Here is a 20,870-nt window from a genome sequence, read left to right as displayed (position 1 = left end):
TAATAACCGCTGGTGTAGCTCAGAACACGTTATGGTTAAAGAAAGTCTTTGCACAAAGGAATTTTCGCTGCTAGCTGTGGACTGAGGCTGTGGAGCTGTGGGTGTGGAGCTTCTGGGAGAAATAAGGGCTGTAAGGAAAATCACATCACTAATGGACAATGCATGGAGCTGCTGCAGAGCTGGAGAGCTCTTTCAGTGACAGACCACTGCATCCTAGACGCTCTAATGCGCGTTTCTGCAGGTCATTGCTCCCTGCTGCTGTTAGACTTTATAATCCCAGCTGCTCACAACAGACTCAATAACTATCTCCATCATGTTAATGGTTGTACAGGTTCTGATCCGATCATTAACCGTTTACACTGTTCCCCAGATGCTGAGCTAACTTGCACATGCCTTAGTTACTTCGGGATCCTGCTGCACTATCATGCACATTGCATGTTGTAGTATCGTTTTTTATATAAATGGCCTGAAATCTTTTCCAATGTTAATTTGTTTTTTTTTACATTGTGCAACATTTATTTACTCTGTTATTTACTTTTTTTACCTTCTACTCTTAGTGTTTCTTTAGAGATAATTTTACATTAGACTAGTTTGTTCCATTTTCTTCTTTTTCATTGCTAGTAATTGTGTGTAACTGTGTGTGTGTTTGCCACTGTCACACCTGAATTTCCCCACAGCGGGAATAAAAGGAATACTTATCTGAAAATCATCAGAATCTTTGTGAATTCTGTCCATAAAAATCAGAAGAACAGAAAATCCCTTCAGCCGATGTCTTATTGTTTTCTGGGTGGTCTTTGAACATTTGGTAAAACTTATTCTTAGATAAGGCTGACATATAGATCTTTATTCTGACAGACACTACACATTGTAAATGACCTTTAAGACCAAAATCGTCTGTTCTGTCCTAACCAATCAGTGATGCAGCTGCTTCTACACAGCCCACTAAAGATAGTCAACCGGATCACAAATAAGAGATTTTGAAGTTCATCATTATATAGAGCCAATTCTTTTCATCCCTTCATTCTTCTTCCTTGTCTTAGTCAGGGTTCAGAGAAGCTGGGGTGTATCCTGGACTTGCATAAAGGCCATAGGCAGGTCACTCAGAACACGCTGTCAGTCCATCACTAGACTGAAGCAATGGCCAGAGACCATCTTATTCTCAGCAAGACATGATGCAAATTCAAAATTAGCAGCTCCAATAACACAAACGTCTTTAAGCAAGAAGAACACATGTAAAACCACCTAAAGGCTCAGGGACAAAAATACGGAATCCCAAGTTTCAATTCCAGAAGTCCCCAGTCAGGTGACCAATCCAACCGCTCCATGGCTCTGGAAAACCCTTTAGCTTACGCCTGTGTATAAATACATTTTGGAGTACAGACTAGTTTAATCTTTAGGATGAGCTTTTCTTCACTGCTGATATAATTCAAGTAACCTGACACTTTACATTCACTCTCTGGCCTTGTTTTGCACTGCTGAGCATTATGTTTTGCATTTAATCTGCTCAGCAGTAGAATATTCACCAGAAAAAAAAGCTAGGAACAATATTGTTATGACAGCAAAATCCATTTAGACAAAAAGAGGCATTTAAAAGAGACCTTTAACAATTTCTCTTTTAAAATTATGAATACTTTAGAACAATATGCAGAAAAAGGCAATTCCAGACATAATGCAGAAATGTAAAAAGACAACATGGCCACCCCTAATCAGTTGCTTTTTAGATTTCAAATAAACCATTTCCGTCATGTTACCTTTTCTTTTTCTTTTTTTCTCGCTTCTTCAGTTTCTCCAGGTCTTTCTTAGCAAGTTCAATGATGTCAGCGGTCTCTTTCTCTGGGGCCATCAGAGTGTTGGAGAAGGAGCCCGGCCCTCCATAGAATGACTGACGGGTGGAGGCGCGGGACAGATTCTTTCTCAGGTTCTCATTCACAGCTTCACTCTCCAGCAGCTTAGCCCTGAGAAAAACACCCGACCAGATCACTTCCAAAACGCTATACAATTCACCAAAACCAGAGTCAAGTCCACATAATTCTAAACAGATCTGTCAAGGTACTACTTCTATGTAATGAACACTACAAAAAATATCGTTTAAGATACCCAAACGCAATAAAGTCAATGTTTACTCAAAGTTGTCTCACGTGTCGCACAGCAGAGACATAGATACTCAGCCTCTCCATTCTCTTGCAGTAGCTTACATGAACAATGATGGCTGAGAAAATCAGTACAGTAAGCTGGTGCTGGATGTTTAAAAAAACTCCTTAAAACTTCCTAAGAAGAGCTTTTGTGTCCCTTTTAAATTGGAAGGGCAAAGGCGGGAGTCTTGTTTGGAGGATGGATATGAGACATATGAGACAAGCCAAGCTTTATAAAAGCTGTGGAAAGTAAAGTGGCTTTGCAAACTTTGGGTAATGCTTCTGTATTTACAACAGTATGAGATAACAACTGTTTAAGAATTAGCTGCTGACCCCCCCTCACTCCTCTGTTTGGTAGTAAAGAAGCTAGAGGTGATGGCTAGAAAAAAACAGAGGCTATGTTAAACTCAGTGAAGATGCTAACTAGCAACTAGTTAGAAACCATGGCAACTGAACCTGTACTCTGAGCCCACAGCAGCAGTTATGAAGCAAAAATTACCAGAAGCATAATTTTAATACACATAACTGTTAATAAATTTGCATGAACTAGATCCTTGTTCACAGAGCTGCAGAGCCTGATTTCCAATAACTTGTTTAACAAGACAGTGCATGATTTCATCTTTCCTATTCTATCTAAATAACTGCTGATTTGCCTCCTTGTTTGTGCACTAATAGGGGAAATAAAAAAGTCATACAGGTATCAGTCCTATCCTTAGAAAGATCCCTGTGCTTTTATTTTTCACAGTATTGAAAAGGGATAAGTCTGCAATGTTTTAGAAATGCCATAATGCTAACGCTACATTTTATGTATCACTGCATGTATTAAAAGCAAACAAAAGCAAAAAATTTTCACCATCAGCTATTTACCGAAGTTCTTCAATTTCTTTGATGTAACTCTGGATCATGTTTCCAATTTCCTCTGTGCCTCCTTCACCTGGATGAGAAACAGATTCCAGGAAAGATGTGCGAACGAAGGAGCCTAACAGCAACTCGGTTCTGAGACGGGCGTCACATAAACTACTGTACTCTGACTGGTGAGTGCGGCCCTACCTGCCCTGGCCAGAGCCTGGTTGGCCTGGTCACTGAGCAGCTGGGTGAGGCGAGCCCTCTGGGCATCGATGGTCTCCTGCATGGCTTTGACCCTCACCCTCAGGTTACTGTTCTCCGTCTGCAGCATGGAGTTCTCGTGGAACATGTCGCTGAAGCTCTCCACGCCGTCCTCACCCACCATACGTTTGCCCTGCAGAAGACAACAACTACTCAGTTAAACACCCCAGCTGGATCTGGACATCCCCGCCCCACGTGACAACTTCCTGTGCGTTATCAAAACTCTCCCCCCCCCCCTCACCGTCTTGTACTCCATCAGCTCCATCTGCAGTCGCGCTATCTCGGTCCTCAGAGCACTGATCTGCTGGCTTGCCTTGTCCTGGTTCACCATCACCTTGTTCTTGATGTTGCGGGCTCGATTGGCATACTTTAATGTGTTCAGGGTTTCCATGAAGTCACAGTCAGACGGACTGATACACGCAATCATAACTGTTTGGCTAAAGTAAAAAAAAAAAAAAAAAAACAGGAAGGTGTTGAAATTTCAAAGTAATGCTCCGGCACATTAGTTGTATTAAAACCTTTTTATATTTTTGTCGTACAAGATGCATTGTGTGGCAGTTAACAGTAAGATTTGATGTATAGCTATTGATATGGAATAAATTAATTATCCACCAACCTGTTTCCTCCTAATGAGTCCTGCAGCAGTCGGGTCAGTTTGGAGTCTCTGTAAGGCACATGAGAGGCCCGCTTGCTACGGTCACCTAAAGCACTGATTACATTCCCCAGTGCGAGCTGAGCCGCACGCAGGGGAGCCAGGAAAAAAGTTTGATTATTATTCAACATCTTTACATTGCATGTGCTACAGATCAAACTTCACAGAAATCAATAACAGTGCAACAATAAAGGTATAAAATAAAACCCAACCACTCAGTTATTCAAGGAAGTTTGCCAACCGAGGCCAGGCACAAAAAACACTATTGTATGAACTTTTAAATCACAATCAAGTTGCTCCTTGTTTTTTTTTAATGATTAAAAAAGGAACACAAATTTCTAAAAAGAAATTTGAGTGTGACTGACTAAGCAACTATCTATTTTTTTCAGGCAAGACATCTGCCAATTGATATGGAATGAGAAAGAAGTACGGTCTCCCTCCACTTCATCAAAATAACTCTATGAGCAAGAAGAGACGCAAAGGCCAAAAAAAATGTGGTTTGAGTATTTCATTTCTATCCTCAGTAACCACAAACAAAACAACTATTGGGTTTGACTCTAAATGAAAGTTCAACAAAAACCTCCAGAACCTGTGAAGGCTGGAAAATAACCAGAACTGATTTTACATCTGTAAAATGGTTAATTGCAGAGTACATGTGGGATAGAGGAAGTATTGGGTAAAAAAATTGTCCTCCTTTTTTGTAAAGATAGAGCCTTTAAGAGAAACAATTAAATATTGAACCCCTAGGTGGCAGTCTAAGGATAATAAAAGCACTCTAGAAAACAATCCTGCTGGAGAGGAAGTTCAGAAGGCTAAACTAACCAGTCCACAGTTGATGGAGATGCCCTCTTTGGCTCGGTCACCCGTCGCTCCAGTTCTCTTCAGTCTCTCGGAACCAGCCAGGTCCACAAAGTGAAACTTGGCCGTCAGAGTCTCGTATTCATCCATCTCGTTGTTTCCATTAGACACCTTGTTGTCATTCTCACTTTCTTGCTGAAGAATAATTAGAAAATACAAAACACGACAAAACATTTCTTACACTAAATATACTCAAAAGACATGCAAAAATCAGTTGGTGGGACACTGATTTTTGCTGTGGTCATGGCAGTGTAAGCTCTCACTAACATTGTCAGAGGCACAGACGCGGACTTGGCACAGGTGGATGGTGAAGATGGCGTGGGATCGGGAGCTCTGCACATTCATCTGAGTGCTGGCTGTGGTACGAGACAGAGCCCCCAGCTTCAGGCACTGAATCATCTGTCGAATCACACAAAGGCTAATCATTACACACGGCAGCCTCATTTTAAAAGAACAGTGTAAAATAAAAAAACAATGCTGATTCTGAGTACTACATAGCAAAAACCTCTAATAATTAATAATGTAACAATGATTAATAATGCTTTATGACTTGAAGCCCTAAAAAGATCCCTTTAAATGCCACCAGTACCCACATGTCCATGTGTTCAGATTGATACATTAGTCATGGGCGATCATTACTCTGATCTGTTTTTATTGCTTTGTATTAAGTGCTATAACAGAAAAGCTACTATCAAAGGCAGTCCACTCCAAACCAATGCAAAAGTGATGCTAAATGTCCACCTTTGGCATTTGCGTGTTGCACTGTGTTAAAGCACTCCTTCATACAGACCCAGGCTCTGTTGTTGTTGTTGTTTTCTTACCTCAGCCTCTGAGGACACAGTCCGTGTGGTCACTCCAACGGTATAGATTCCCCCATTGGCGTCTTCGTGGATCTTGATGTGAGATTTCTGCTTCATGTCTCGCGTGGAGTCAAACAGGTCTAAGACCTCCTCATTGTAAAGCTAAAAGCAGACAGCCAACACAGAAGACAATTCAAGAATTTATTAATCCCTTGAAGGGCAATTATTCTATTTTTCCAGCCATCCAGTCCATGTCCAGTCTAATGGGCTCGACACACGGGAAGCATCAGAGGCGGCGGCATTTCAAATCGTGCTGTTGGAAATGCTTGTTTCCCAGAAATGTTAATTGTAATGAAATTGGAGGACTTCCGATATTTACAAAGCAGTCTGTGACCGACAAGGATGGAGAGTCAGAAGATTTAGCTGGAATTGACTGAAAGCTTGCTTTTATGTCCACTCTACAAAACAAAAATACAACCAGGTTCATCCTATATTAAAGAAAAGGAAACAGCACGGATGACATCATCACTTTAAGGGGCACCTCACGGCTGATCCAGATAATTGCCTGTAAAAGCGACAGCGACAAATGTTGAACATTGTTCAACTTTCTTGTGTTGTGTCGCAAGCCTGCGTATGCGAGCTTAAAATTTCACACACGCGAATTTCACCGATCGCCTTGCTTGGCCTCATCGCATAAGTTCCATAGGAAATGAATGGAGAAAGAGCGATCTCGCTCCCCGTGTGTCCCATAAGAGGGGATGGACTGACAAACACCAGAAAGATACAATAATCAGAAAGTGCTGCCAGCAGAAATAAAAAATCTGCCTGAAAGCTTAAAAAGCACAAATAGCAGGAGATGGCGCCACACTGCTTATCATCAATTTTAGAGATTTTAGCAGGAAAATCCTCCTGACATCATAATTAACCCCTGAAGCTAAATAAAAAAGGGCACACAGTTCTGACTGCAGGAGGCATTAATGCCTTCAAGAAATCAGCTTTATTGACATTGAATAGCACCCAGTGCTACCAGATTTCAGCAAACTCAGTTAAATGCTTTATTCAGCCTATAGACCAGATGCCCTTCCCCAATAAAATCAACTGGAGACCTAAGACTGGAACAATCATTATTTTACCATGTCTCTCGTCTCTCAGATATGTAGCAGTGACCACAGACCTCCACCTGCAAACCCATTTATCTGAATGTGTTGCATAAAGGCTGATCAGACATCAGAAGGGCCAGCCTGCTGTCCTGTGGGGCACATCTCTCTACCCTTCCTCTTCTAGCTGAGCTACAGCCATCTAACCAGAGGGTTTAGGGTTTGGGTGCCAAAGCATTATGTACCAGTGTAACTGTTAAACTGACATTTATTTCAACTCTTCCTGACAAGAAAGAGCCCCCCCTCCCAACCCTTGCTAATCCCTTAAAAACAGCTGCTGCACTTGAATAGTTAGAGTTGGGGTTTTGAAGTAATGAAGTGCTGCCGTCCCTGTTGGTTTAATCAGCAGAGCACACAACCTCACTGTAGAGCCTCGGTTTTACCCTGAAATGCTCTATTTCCATGTTGTACTTTGGTATCTTCACCCTAAAGATACCAGCACTGAGGGGGGGTGTACCTCAAGGAACTGGGCGTTGATCTTGAACTCGGGTACTGGACGGCCCTGCTCCTGGGCCGCCTGCCGGCGCTCCTCGATGCCCTTAAAGAGGTGATGGACGGCACGGGGAATGATACCCAGCTCCTCCTCTGCTATGTTGACGTCGAAGCCGGTCCCCATTGTGTACGTCTTCCCTGATCCTGTCTGGTTGGGAAAGAAGAAACGTCAGGGATGGGCATGGTCTGGGTCATGGCACCGTGCTAACAGTTTCAAAACCATTTTCATTTCACCTTAGACCGATGCTACGGTTAATAGTCTTTTTAATCGACATTTTTATACAAGATCTGTTGCTGCACACTGCTGGTCAGCTGGGTAAAAAAAAATGATCTCCCACATTCCCCTACTTCCAGGAAACAAAGGTTGATTGTCAGGAAAGCTAACGTCAACTTTTTATACTTGAATTACACTAGAAAGAGCAGAAGAGTAAGAAGTGACCATATTTTTGTATGATCACTTGAACAATAAATTTAGTGGGTGTATATTTAATTCTTTACATATGTTTATGCATCAAAATCTAGATAACAAAAAGGACAGTTACATAGCATTACCGATACCATAATTGTTATAACAAATATGTTAGTTTTGTAGTAGTTTTTATATAAAAATAGTGCATATTCTTTGTTCATATATTTATGTAGATTTCAGTTAAAATGTTATTTTTGTGTTATCCACATCAAACTATGATGTTTTCCCTCAAGGTTATACTGTGAGAATATCATAGCAGCAGGTCCCTGGTCACATGTCAGAGAAAGTTCTACATGAATTAAAACAAAAAAACAACTTGGCATGTTTGTCATGTTTTGCAAGAAACCCCAATATATGAGTTGAGTGGCTGGAACATTACAGTTTAGGCCTGTTCCTATTACCCTGCTCAGTTTACCATGGGGAAACCACGGGACACCTGAATGTAGACAGTCGCAGTCCCCCCGCCTTATGTCTGATATGATTTTTATTGTTTCTGAAAGCCTTTTGAAACGGACAGCAAATGTCTATCAAAGCAACAGTGCCCATGTTTTTCACTCCATGAAAAACATTTGCTGTACTGGGTGCATCTCTCCTGGCAAACAGAGACCTAAACAGCCCAGCGCTCTTTGGATGAGACGGATTTAGTCTGCTCTCCCCGTCGTTAACGTCTGTTTATATCTGAAAGCCAGCAGGGCAGCGATCTCGTGGTGGGTTGCTCTAAATCTAGATAAGTCCCTGTAAAGAGGGACGCACAGGGGCAAAGCGGCCTGATCTAGGCCAAACCATGCTCGCTGTGTGAACATGAAGTCAGAAGTAGGCCAGCAGCGGCAGAAGCTGCTGCAGCAATGAGAAGATGCAGCTTAGCGCTGCCACACAATCAAAATCTGGGAATCACGCAAGCGCCATGCAGCAGGAACTCTGTCTACGGCAAGCTGGAAGGTGGGAGGACAAAAGAAGAGGGGGACGGGGTGGGATTGGGTTCAAACTGATGGAGACTAAAGGTGGACGCATCGGCTACAAGTTATTATTATTAGGAGTGTGAGGGATTTATGCCCTCACTAACAGGTGCTGTATACATGCATTTTCTGTCTCTTAAAAAATATTTAGTATTTGGGGAAGGTTTAAGTCAATTTATTTATTGATGTAACTTTAAGATAACTGTTTCTTTTGTTCTCACCACTCTCTCCTTTTCTTTGAGGTCACCTGGTCAGGTGTTGCCATGGAAGCGCGCCCATGAGCATAGCTGACAAGGACCTGGTGTTTTCAGTCAGCCTCATAAGGGAAATCCACACTGACTGAGAGGGAGGCGGATGTTCTGGGATTTAGATTATTGTTTAGTTTTAATTTATTCAAGTTGAATGGCTTTTTGTTTTGTTTTCCTCTAGAGGTTTAATTTAGCTGACTGTTTCTCGTATAGAAAATAGTAAATAATGTAAATGTTTCCACCCCTTTAATTTGAGATGGTACAGGCTGATGCTTTAAAAGCTGGTTTGTTTAAACATGATTTTTTTGTTTTTCTGCTGTGATTGAGGAAAGTGGAAGCCCTGTCCTTCTGCTACAAAATGTAAGAACAACCCTTTTTGGAAATATATATAAAAAGTAGAGCTCCTCAATTTTTGGGTCTAGCCTTATTTTTTTTTCTTTTGGTGTGTATTCTGTGCTTCACTGGCCATTTTTAAGTCCATAAGGGTTCTGCTTCTGGCTGCAAACTTTACAAGAAGATTTCTAAGATCAGCATAAAAATAAAAAAATAGAATGAGAAACACAAAGTGGGTTTGTGAAAATACCATTAAAAAAACAGATTTCCAGTCAGGATAGATTTAACGACACATAATTCTATGAAAATAACAACATGAATAAGTTCTAGATTTTTAATCCCCCATTTTAGAAAGTGAAGGTGAATTCTACAGATTTGTTACACAGAGTGGAATATTTTAAGCCCTTATTGCTTGTAACTAATGGCAAATCTTCAGTATCTCAGAAAATTTGAAAGCACAAAGAGCTCTAAAACAGGCTTGAACTCCCTCACGGTTTAACTTAACATGTTAAAAAACACGACTCAACATAGACTAAACTCCAGCAGGAGCTATTCATCGTCACTAATGTTCTTTTAATCAAAATTTCTGCGTCTAGACTTTATGTTTCAAACTCATATTCCGATAAAAGAAAAGAAAATGACCCACATGGCAACTGGAATGGGATTTTGCCGTTCTAGTGCCTAAAATGTCAATCCTTTTTATAAGTTTCCTAACAACCCCTTCACTTCATTTCCTCACAAAGAGATGATCACAGACAGAAATATCTTGCGTCGGCTCCAGGACTGCAGCTGTGACGGAGGAGACACAAAGGCTTGCCTGTCCGTATGCAAACACGGTGGCGTTGTAACCCTCGAAGCAGCCCTCGATCAGCTTCTCCGTGCAGGTGGAGTAGATGGCATCCTGCTGGGAGTCCATGTCGAACACAAAGTCGTAGGTGAAGGCCTTGTCCTTCCCCAGGATGACCTGAGGCTCTCCAGGCATCACGTACGTACAGATGTGGCATCCTTCAATCTTCTCTCTGGGCAGCTGAGGACGGATCCTGCAGAGGAGACAGAGGCTTGTTTTTATCTGGATTTCATGATGGCCCAGTGGGTAAAAGTCTGCTTTTTCTGTTTAGTTTAATGCGGATATGAACGAGACAACAACACGTACAGCGGCCGTATTTTAAGAACGGAAGCATTTTCTTGCTCTTATGATTTCAAATACATTTTGAACATTTTGCACCAATTTTCAATAACAATACTAGAACACTAACTTCTTAAGATCAAACAGAATCTAAATATAAGCTATGGCTTCATGCATTTGTTAAAGACAAGACCTAATTTAAATTGAACCAGTTTAAGGCTAACACAACCCTATAAAGACGACAGCTAATCCCAACAACTCTTTTTTTATATATTGTTGGCTTCCAAGTCTTTAAAGTACTTCAGTGCCATCCATCCATCCATCCGTCTTCTTCCGCTTATCCGGGGTCGGGTCGCGGGGTTAGCAGCTTCAGCAGGGAGGCCCAAACGTCCCTCTCCCCAGCCACTTGGGCCAGCTCCTCAGGAGGAACCCCAAGGCGTTCCCAGGCCAGCCGGGAGACATAGTCCCTCCAGCGTGTCCTGGGTCTTCCCCTGGGCCTCCTCCCGGTGGGACGTGCCCGGAACACCTCACCAGGGAGGCGTCCAGGAGGCATCCTGACCAGATGCCCGAGCCACCTCAACTGGCTCCTCTCTACGTGGAGGAGCAGCGGCTCTACTCTGAGTCCTCCCCGGATTTCATTTGTGAAAACGGAAAAAAAATCTGCTTGGTTTTCCCCAAAATATAACAAAAGCCTTGTCCATGTGAAGCCGATATAGCGTAATGTCACTGGAGATGGATGAATTGTTGCAGCCAACTACTAAATTCACAATGAAATGAAGGTCTGGGCGTTATTAGCACACTTTTTAGTTAAAAGCAATAGCTAAGGTTGCTGCAGTTGCCATTTGACTGAGATGGTATAAACACTAAATATCTGACTTGCAGTAAATAGCTCTTTAATGACTTAATTTGGTGGAAATGCAGCATGGTTTCTCTTTAGATATGGAGACTAACATGATGTCAGAGTGTGACGAACAAAGAACATTTATCCACATTTATCCCAACTCTATTCTCAAATGATGTATTTTCTAACCAACCTTCCCAGCAGCACCTCAACAGGATTAAACAGGTTTAAATAAATAGGAGTCAGGGTGTTCAAACAGAGCACTGAACTGATCCGCAGTCAGTGGTGAACTATCCCATGAGAGCAGCACATCAGAACAAATTCAGCTCATCTGGACTGAATTCCAGCAACAAAACCCAACTGCAAAAATCCGTTCAGGATGCTTTAACAGCCCTGAAGCCGCCCTTATATCAGATAATAACTCATGCCACACTTCAAGCACCACTGAGTTTGAGGTGAAAGCGTGACCAGATCTGGAAGCAACAGAACATTAGTCTGATGGGCATGACAGTGGGCCGACCTACGATTAACATCGTGCTTGTCTCATTCATTAAGCACACTCTATCCACTGATTATCTGCATCTGTACCATCATTTCATCGGTTGTCAGGTTGGCGCTTAGTCACAGGAGAGACCAAACAAAACAGATCATCAAAGCAGGCCCGGGAGAGCGTTAAGACAATGATCATTTCAGAAATTATTTCTGACTCTTTATTTGTGACCACAGAACCAATTTTTATCCTTTTTCTTTAAACCAGTTCTCTTCAAGACCTCAGCCTGGAAGAAAAGCACCTGACAGCAAGTCTATGTAAGCCGTGGGGATAAGGGCCTCTTTGTGCCTCCAAACTCAGGAGAGAACAATGCAGCGTGCGGACCACAGAGCAGCCATTGTGCCCGCCTGTGTGACACTGGATCCCAGCGCTGACACCAACGCCACGGCCGCAGGATTACACGGCTGGACGGAGGCGAGGGAGGAGAGGTAGCGTCCTGTGAGGAGGTCATGACACTTTCGGTTACCCGCCATGTTAGAGGCGCTTTCATCAACATCCAGACTCATTTGGACTGCGTTACTTTGTAAATGAGAGAAATTCCAGTTGCATTTAAAATCGTGCAGCTAGACGTTTTTGCCAGGAGACTTCAGATTTCAGAAGGGACCCTTTTTATTGAATTCGCTGCCTAAATACCTGAGAGAAGCCAAAGCTGTTTGAACTCATCATCAACTTTTAGCCCAGAAACTTAGAGAATTAGCTTGCATGTCAAATGCAGCGTATTTAACCAATGGCATGTTTCCTTGGCCTCCAAGAGTCTTTTAGTGATGTAATGCCAGTCAGTGCGACACAGGCCCACGGGGATGTCTGTGTTTCACACGGTTTAACCCACTAATTGGGTTTGTAATCCCATTTTTTGGTCTCTCCCAGAGTGCTTTCACACCCGGGACTCTGACCGCATTTCATACACTTCTTGCTCTTCATCTGCACAGAAACCCGTTTGACTGATGGTGAACAGTCAGCCTTTCTGCTTCTCCTGGCACTAGACGGCTCAATCCGGAGGCAGATCACCTGACAACTCTCCCACCTGCAAGGTTAGGGGAACAATGTTTAATGACTGAATTCATTTAGAGCTATGTTCATAGGAAAACCGTAACCTGATCCAGACTGCATCATTAAGCCATTAGAAAGAGTCGTTGATCGTATCTATTTTAAATTTATAGGGTGCAGAGGTCACAGGTCAGATGAGGGTCAGGGGTCAGAGTACTCTGAGGTCCTCTCTGGTCAATATTAGCCACAGATTCACATTAAAATTCACAAATAGGAGACAACAAGAACAGAACTGTATTGATTTCAACATGGTGTCAGCGGATCAGGAGGATAAAATTAGACAACTCATTTTAGGAAATAATGTAATTATTATGTAATTATGTAATGTAATTAGTAATTCTATTTCTGCCTCACAGTTGTTCTACTTTAGTGCTTTCCCATTTCTGCATACCAGTATTATTATACAATAAAAAAAAATCACACAATGAATCCAAACTAGAAGAGCTGTGGGTGAGGTAACTAAGTAAACTCCATCAGTCCACAATTTACAGAACCTTTAGCAGCAATAACATGGATCTGATTTTAGTCTGTCACGCCAGTGTGAAAGAGTGTTCTTCTACTCTTCATTACCACATCACTTTAGTTCATTCTGGTTTGGAGAGATTTGTTTCTGCACCGATCCTGTAAGGTCCTGCTCCAGGCAGAGGTCTGGAATTTGGCTGGGCCAATGCATCGCAGTGGCTTTTATCTGCTGTGTTTGGGATTATTGTCCTGTTGATGACCCACTTTGGGACCAGATTAAGATCATATCAGATTATAGAATACTTCAGTACACAGAGTGGCTCATAGTCAAAGACTGCAAAGAGTCCAGCATTTGTGTCTGTTATAAAAGCAGAAAACAGCACCCCACCAGGTCTGTGCTCCACAGCTGCTATGAGGCGTCTGTGTTAATGTGCTTCGTCTGGTTTTAATGAAACAGCGTGTTGGGCATTACAACCAAACATTTCTGATTTAGTCTATCTGAAGGACATTTATCCAGAAGTTTTTTTTTATTCAGATGCAACTTTGCAAACTTGCATTGTCCAAAGTGCTTATTAAACATATTTTGCCTAATATCAAAAATATTGAATTTGGGTTTAATTATGGCTGGACAATAAATCAATTTGACAGATTAATTGAGAATTACAATTTTTTAAGAGTACATTTTTGGAAAATCTGGATTTTATTTTGCCAATGCACTCATTGGGCTTCCATGAAGAGAATAGCATGCAATGCTGAATATACAGTGCCTTGCGAAAGTATTCGGCCCCCTTGAACTTTTCGACCTTTCAGCCACATTTCAGGCTTCAAACACTTTTCAGTTTTTTATTTCTGAAAAAGTTTAAAATATCATATATATTTCGTACCACTTCATGATTGTGTCCCACTTGTTGTTGATTCTTCAAAAAAAAATTACAGTTTTATATCTATGTTTAAAGCCTGAAATCTGGCAGTAAGGTCGAAAAGTTCAAGAGGGCCCAATTCTTTCACAAAGCACTGTATGTTTAGGAAAATATATTGTAAAAAATATTGCAAAGAGGAAACTTTTTTGACTGGCGACCTGTCCAGGGTGTACCCCGCCTCTCGCCCATTGACTGCTGGAGATAGGCACCAGCACCCCTCGTGACCCCAACAGGATTAAGCGTGTTGGAAAATGGATGGAAACTTTTTTATCATATGACGAGGCATTTTAATTTACTTGTTTTTTTTTTCAGTTAGTTGGAAGTTACACAAGTGAAGTGAAGCCTGTTCTTAGCTCGTTGTGTAACAAAAATGTTATATTTTCATTATTTACAATGGCAGGGCCACCATCTTGTTTAACAAACATGTTTCACAGCTTGTTTTTAGTTGCACTTTGAATTCAGGTCAAATCCCAGAAGAAATGCTTGAAATAAAAGCAAGTTTTTAAAGTAATTTCCTTATTTTCGTTTGTGAAACGAAAAGGAGGGGGAAACAAATTTATTCATCGAATTGGGTATAGTAAAATCGGAGATTTTATTTTGAAGCCATATCACCCAGCCCTAATCCTAATCATGGGTTAGGAGCTACTTGTAGTCAGAGTAATCACAGTGACGGGGCAAATGAGGTCACTAATCACAAGTCACTGACCCAATCGCCCATCTTGTCTGCTGGAATGGACAAGATAAGTCAGATGATGCATCTTTAAGAAACAAGAGAAGACATCCAGCTGTTTTCCGTTTAAGCAACCAGGATATCCATGCCCTGGATGGCTGAGAAATTGAATCTACACCAAAGTAATCTTACATTAGTCTCCATTTTCTTTCTAGGGAGAAGAAAGTTTCTCTTGAGGAATCCTCCAAGCTACCGATATTTTCTTTTTCTAACTGTACTGTCGTATTAACATAAACTGAACTCACCGCTAAGTGAGTATTGCACCTTGGCCCTGTAAATGTTTTCCACTTATGGATTATATTCTTACTCGAGAACAATACACTTGAAATTGTTTGGAAATTCCCTCCCCTGTTGATAAGCAGCAACAATTGGATCTCTAAGGTCATCACTGATGTCTGTGCTCCTCAGCATCGTGTTAAAGCCCTTTTTTTAGCTCCAGAGCAGCACACTACAACACCACCTACTTTCACGGAGGTGATCAAACCGTACATCATGGGAATGAGGAATTGGTTGGGCTTTTTGTATCCTGTAGGTTTTAAGAATTTTTGAAACTGGTAAAAACTGATTATTTTTATGATTTCCTGATATGTTAAACCCCAGAATTAATAGGAGGTGGTCTCTCTTTCCTGCTGACCTTATCTGACTTGTTTCTGAGCTGCTTATATTCAAACGTTAACTCTAGAGCACAACTATCCACCAGACGCCCCACACCTCGATAAATAATCAGAAATGTTCTTATTACCTTATAAAGGGACGTAAAGAGCTTAGAGATTTGTAAATATATGATTACCTTAACAGGTAAAGCTTGTAAATACTTGTTTTAAAGAGTTACAAAATAAAGATTTAACAATAGGCAACATGAACAAGACATAAATGTAAAGAATTATTGCTTAGCAGCAAAGAAAAGATTTTCAGACTTATTTATTGATCGTTTTATTTATAGCACGTTTTAATTACGGTGAACATGAAAATGAAGTTGTATAGCCAAAAGCTATGTTGTTATTCTGGCAAAAAAACTAGCAAGGCAGAGGATAGTGGTGGTAAATGGAGGAAAAAAGGAGACAAACATCTACAGCGAGCACACAGGAGCTGCAGCTGTCCTCCCAGCGGTGCCTGCAGAAGGCCAGTAACCTGGTCTGTTCTTTAGCTGCTTCACTCAACTAAAAGCACTCTGCTGCCATGTTCTTCAGAGGAATATCAGGAGGAGAAGGAAGCAATTAGAAAAAACATTGTCCCACAATCAGCTCGTCACCAGCTGCTACAGGCAGAACTTAGTTTCCTTCTTGTGATGTAAACAGCAAGGCAGGAGCAGCCGCTCTGATGATTGAAGCCTCAGCCCAATCACGTGATTGGGCTGAGGCTTCACCTGCTTTTGTTTTACCTTAGAAAATCATTCTTAGCTAGACAGGAGGGAGGAGTTTGACCTTTAATGCAACAGTCCGAACCAGTTAGGCAGCACGTTAATTACAGAAAAACAAATGCTTTTACCGTTGGCTTCCTGCCATCTGTATTAAGTTCCTTGTCAGGCAATCTGAAATGTTAAATGTGTTGGGCTCATTCTTTAGCTACACCTTGCCTGAACTTTCTCAGTTAGTCACATTACAACTGTTAACCACAATGCAAATCTGCAGCCGCACAACCAGCCGCCTTCAGCAGACACTGGGTTAGTAAATCTGTGCAACTAGGCTCAGTATAAAACAGCTTTTCTGGGTAAACATCAGAGGTTTATTGGGAAACATTCAGGCACAAACAGCATGAAGATCAAAAATGACAGCAGACAGGTCGGGGAAGGAAGTGAAGAAAACATTTAAAGCAGGGTTGGTCATGAAATAATATCCAAACCACCAAAAAAGACTGAGCAAGAAAGCATTAATAGAAGCAACCAAGAAGCCCATCAGATTTTTAATCATTTACCATTTGGTTTTCCTTCCACTATACACTGATCCACTCCTTTGTGGCGGTCTATGCAATAACATCCCAATAAAATACATTGAAGTTTGTTGTTGCAATGTCTGAAAAAGTTCAAATGGGTACAAATCATTTTGTAAAACCCCGCAGCACAACTCAGCAACAACCCGGCTCTCCCAACGCCTTAAACAGTTTCTTGGCGCGCTTCTATCCTCTAAGCAGCGGGGAGCCTGAACATCTTCCTCAGCCAGAGAAGCACCATCAGCCTCTCGTCCTGCAGCTGCATCAAGTCACCTTCCTTAAAGAAGGTCAATATCAACAAAGCTGCAGGTCCAGTCATGGTGTCACCCCAGACACTTAAATCATGTGCGGACATCTTTAATCTCTCCCGGCAGCTCTCCATGGTTCCTGCTTGCCTGAAATCATCCCTCATTGTGCCTGTGACCAAAAAAAAAAAAACAGCAACCATCCTTGCCTCAATGGCTACCATCCTGTTGCTCTGACCCCCGTCATCATGAAGGGCTTCGAGAGGATCCTCCTGAAGTACGTCAAGGAGGCCATCCCTGTTGGCCTGGACAGCCTGCAGTTTACCTACAGGAAGAATTACTCCACAGAGTAATTCTTCCTGTAGGCAGATCATTAGCACCACACTCAGCTCTGACTCATCTGCAGCATTCCAACAACTATGTTAGGATGCTCTTCATGGACTTCAGCTCAGCATTCAACATTGTGCTACCAGACATGCTAGCTCTGAAGAGCCACATCATTGGATTACCCACACCGCTCTGCTCCTAGATCAGTGACTTCTTCACCAACAGGCACCAGGTGGTGAGGATAGGGAAACGCACATCTGCCCCACTGATCCTTAACACAGCAACGCTGCAGGATTGTGTCTTCAGCCCTGCTCTCTTCACCCTCTTCACCCAGGAATGCTCTGCTGTCCACCCCACAAACACAGTGGTGAAGTTTGCAGACGACACCACTGTAGTGGGTCTCATCTCCAACAATGATGAGTCCCACTACAGGGATGAGGTCAGCAATCTGACACAGTGGTGCTCCAAGAACAACCTGATCCTGAACACCAGTAAGACCGAGGAGGTAATAACAGACTACAGGAGGTCCAGGAGGACTGAACATGCTCCTCTCTGCATACAGGGGGAGGTGGTGGAGTCTGTGGACAGCATGTGGTTTAGGAGCTGCATGGCACAGGAGAGCAAGGATTTAGCACTGGTGGTGAGGTCAGCCGTTTACAAGATCTGGACATGGTTTATACTGCACTAGTCCAGAAAAGGGTCAGACGTACTGCCACAGATCACACCCACCTCAGCGATGCACTGTTTGTCCCACTTCCTTCAGGGAAATGATTCAGGAATGTTAGAACAACAACTAACAGACTTAAAGACAGAGCAGTGAGGGCCAAATCCGACCCTGTTGAGAATCACATAAACCACCAGCCCAGTTCATAGTGTTTCACGTTTACAAGCATGCGTCTGGTTTCACAGGTTCTTGATCCGACGAGAATCATTTACACTGTCTCTCATATGCTAATGTCTATCTGCACACTTTTAGTTTCTCAGGGATCGTTTGTCTGGACATTTATGAAAATTGCACAGTGTTTTTACACCATCCTATAAAATTGATTGCTCCTGTCTTTTGACTTGAGCATCAAAACGTTTAAATTTTTGCTAATGACTATAACTTTTCTGGTAACATGATCCATTCATGCAAAGGCACAGTGATTTACACTGTAAAGTAACTGCTATACATTTTTTTTTTCTTGAACATTTAAATCTTATCAGATGCTAAGGACTATTTGCACACTTTGAGCTTCACAGGAGTTGCTGTCGGTGCATTCAACTTGAACACTATGTCCTGATTTATGTAGAAATTCTGAGCTAGTGTCTGGCCAAAATGTCATCATGGTTACATAAATACACACAAAGGTTCTTCAAAAGGTTCTTGATTCTTTCAACCATACGTGATATCTTCCTGGCAAGTCCAATCAAGCTGTCTCTTTGCTTTGTTCTGACCTCTATGAAAGCTTGGAGATCACCTTTCCCTGAACCAATGACCTCTTTGCAAAAAATGGGTTTCTTCAGCAATGTTTTTTTTCTTTAAATGAAAAACCTGTCAGACAAACAGAAGCTTATTGTGCCTGCTAGTACATATTGCTTTAATTTATTCACAAAATATGATGTCAAGCAACTTAGAACTTGGGACTTAACTAAACAAAAGTCAGCTCCTAATAAATCAGTACCCTCTGCTGTGACAAAGTCTGCAGTACTAAAGCTGTATATGTACTATTAAAAAAAATAACGCATATGCTGGAATTTGCCAGCTGTTGTTGAAAATGCAAATTTACAGAAGTTGTTACCTCTGCAGTACAAGGCTTAGAAAAAACTGAGCTGAGCTGGGTCCTGCTGAGAGGCAAACGCTGAGTCTGCAATTAACCTAAAACAACCGATACAACAGGAACTCCTAAAGTATCTATTTGTTTCTCCAAAACAAAGCTTCTTCTAAAACTTAACTGGAATAATTCTGGGTTTCATCAGGGCATACAACCTAAGCAAAATCTGGCAGGTGAGCTTTCCAACTCAGCAGACAGGCAGGACTTTAGATGTAAACCCGTTTACTTCACTATGTAACACTTTGCTCACTCTGGCAGTCAGGAAAACAGAAAGCAGAACAAAAACAAGAAGAGGCAGAAATCAGTAGATTCAACGCAACAAAAATGCACGACAAATGCCAAAAGAGATCCGGTTTGGTGCTTTGTCTGTGCTCCCAGCACAACCGCCACTTCAGACAAAGAGCTCTGATGACAAGATGGGAAAAAAAACAAAAACATTAGCAGAGGCAGCCTGGGTCAGAATCAAGCAGAACCGCTGTTTGACAAAAGCTCCAGCTTTATACATGAAGCAAGTCAGGATGCCTTTATCCTCTGTGTGTGTGTGTGTGTGTGTGTGTGTGTGTGTGTGTGTGTGTGTGTGTGTGTGTGTGTGTGTGTGTGTGTGTGTGTGTGTGTGTGTGTGTGTGTGTCAGAAAAGATGCAGATGCCATAGAAACCCATAACACTGAATTAGTGCTGATCCGGTCCCAGCAGGATATAAAGCTGCTCTGGCTGTCTAGGAGATGCCAAGGGGAAGGGCATCAGGAAGAGAAAAGCAGTCAGCATCCTGTCGTCCGTCAGAGGCCTCATGATGCTCAGAAAAATCATGCAGAAGAACTTATTCCTCAAATAAATGATCAGTTAAACATAAGGATATATTTTCTCCTTCAATAGCAAAAAATAATCTTTGCACAAAAGTATATGTTGAAATCGTAAAATGAGATGGGAAATGTGACTGGGAGGAAAACTGGACCAATAAGAGGTTATTGAACAATATTTAGCAGGAATGTGATTAGTCTTAATGTGACCAGGAAGATCTAATGTCTCGCAGAGGTCTGTGCCATAAGGCTGCAAACAATGAAAAACAATAAGGTTCCCAAAGACCCAGATTTGAAGCCTGGGAACTTCTAGCCTTCCCAGGAAGCAAGTGCCCTGCTCTGATCACTCGACCACCACACCCCAAAATATGACTTATGGTATAGTGGATGATCTTATTCGGCTTCAACTTCTGGGGGTCTCACCTTATCTATTAGTAATCAAACATGCTAATCACTGTGACGCGCTCACATAACACCAGTGTGCTCCTTGGTAGTTTCCACTTGCTGGCTGCGCACTTCTAGTGTTTATGTATCGGGTTAGCTTCAGCTTCAGCCGTTCACTGTAGCTCCGCTGCTCTCACCGTAAAAGAGGAAGGCCTCAGTAGAAAGAAATAAGACTGGCGTGAATCAGGGAGAATTCTTTTCCCCCACACGATCCCTCTGAGGAGCAGAAGAGCAGGTAGGACACAGAATAACTGCATGTGCAGTTATTCCAAAAGGGACTTTGGTGTTTCTTACCTACATTTCCGGAAAAATAATCCACTCTACCTTTAAGAACAATGTACATTTAGGAAGTCAGAATGTACAGCTTTTAAGTTCAAATCTTTGGGGAAAAAACATGGCAGCGTTGCAAACTTATTGCCTTGGTTTATGTTCAA

The 20,870-nt window shown here is 41.9% G+C and overlaps 1 protein-coding gene across 6 annotated transcripts in view; it reads right to left on the bottom strand.

The window, feature by feature from the left end:
- kif21a (kinesin family member 21A) overlaps window positions 1-20,870 on the bottom strand; it is a 71,431-nt gene that overhangs the window by 33,101 nt on the left and 17,460 nt on the right. For 5 of the 6 annotated variants that reach the window (XM_036146307.1, XM_036146287.1, XM_036146292.1 and 2 more), the window contains exons 2-11: window positions 10,022-10,244; window positions 7,164-7,346; window positions 5,571-5,711; window positions 5,017-5,148; window positions 4,714-4,884; window positions 3,856-3,971; window positions 3,481-3,676; window positions 3,183-3,372; window positions 3,000-3,066; window positions 1,752-1,955 (exon numbers count right to left, since the gene is read on the bottom strand). In XM_036146307.1, coding sequence (XP_036002200.1) covers window positions 1,752-1,955; window positions 3,000-3,066; window positions 3,183-3,372; window positions 3,481-3,676; window positions 3,856-3,971; window positions 4,714-4,884; window positions 5,017-5,148; window positions 5,571-5,711; window positions 7,164-7,346; window positions 10,022-10,244 — 1,623 coding nt within the window. Of the gene's footprint in view, window positions 1-1,751; window positions 1,956-2,999; window positions 3,067-3,182; window positions 3,373-3,480; window positions 3,677-3,855; window positions 3,972-4,713; window positions 4,885-5,016; window positions 5,149-5,570; window positions 5,712-7,163; window positions 7,347-10,021; window positions 10,245-20,870 lie in introns of those variants that run through there. The other variant, XM_036146302.1, reaches the window with a different exon arrangement.

Source organism: Fundulus heteroclitus, chromosome 2 (genome assembly GCF_011125445.2).
Source record: "Fundulus heteroclitus isolate FHET01 chromosome 2, MU-UCD_Fhet_4.1, whole genome shotgun sequence".
NCBI classification, from domain to species: Eukaryota; Metazoa; Chordata; class Actinopteri; order Cyprinodontiformes; family Fundulidae; genus Fundulus; species Fundulus heteroclitus.
The sequence above is the reverse complement of the archived record's forward strand: the minus strand, read 5'-3'. Positions and strand labels throughout refer to the sequence as shown.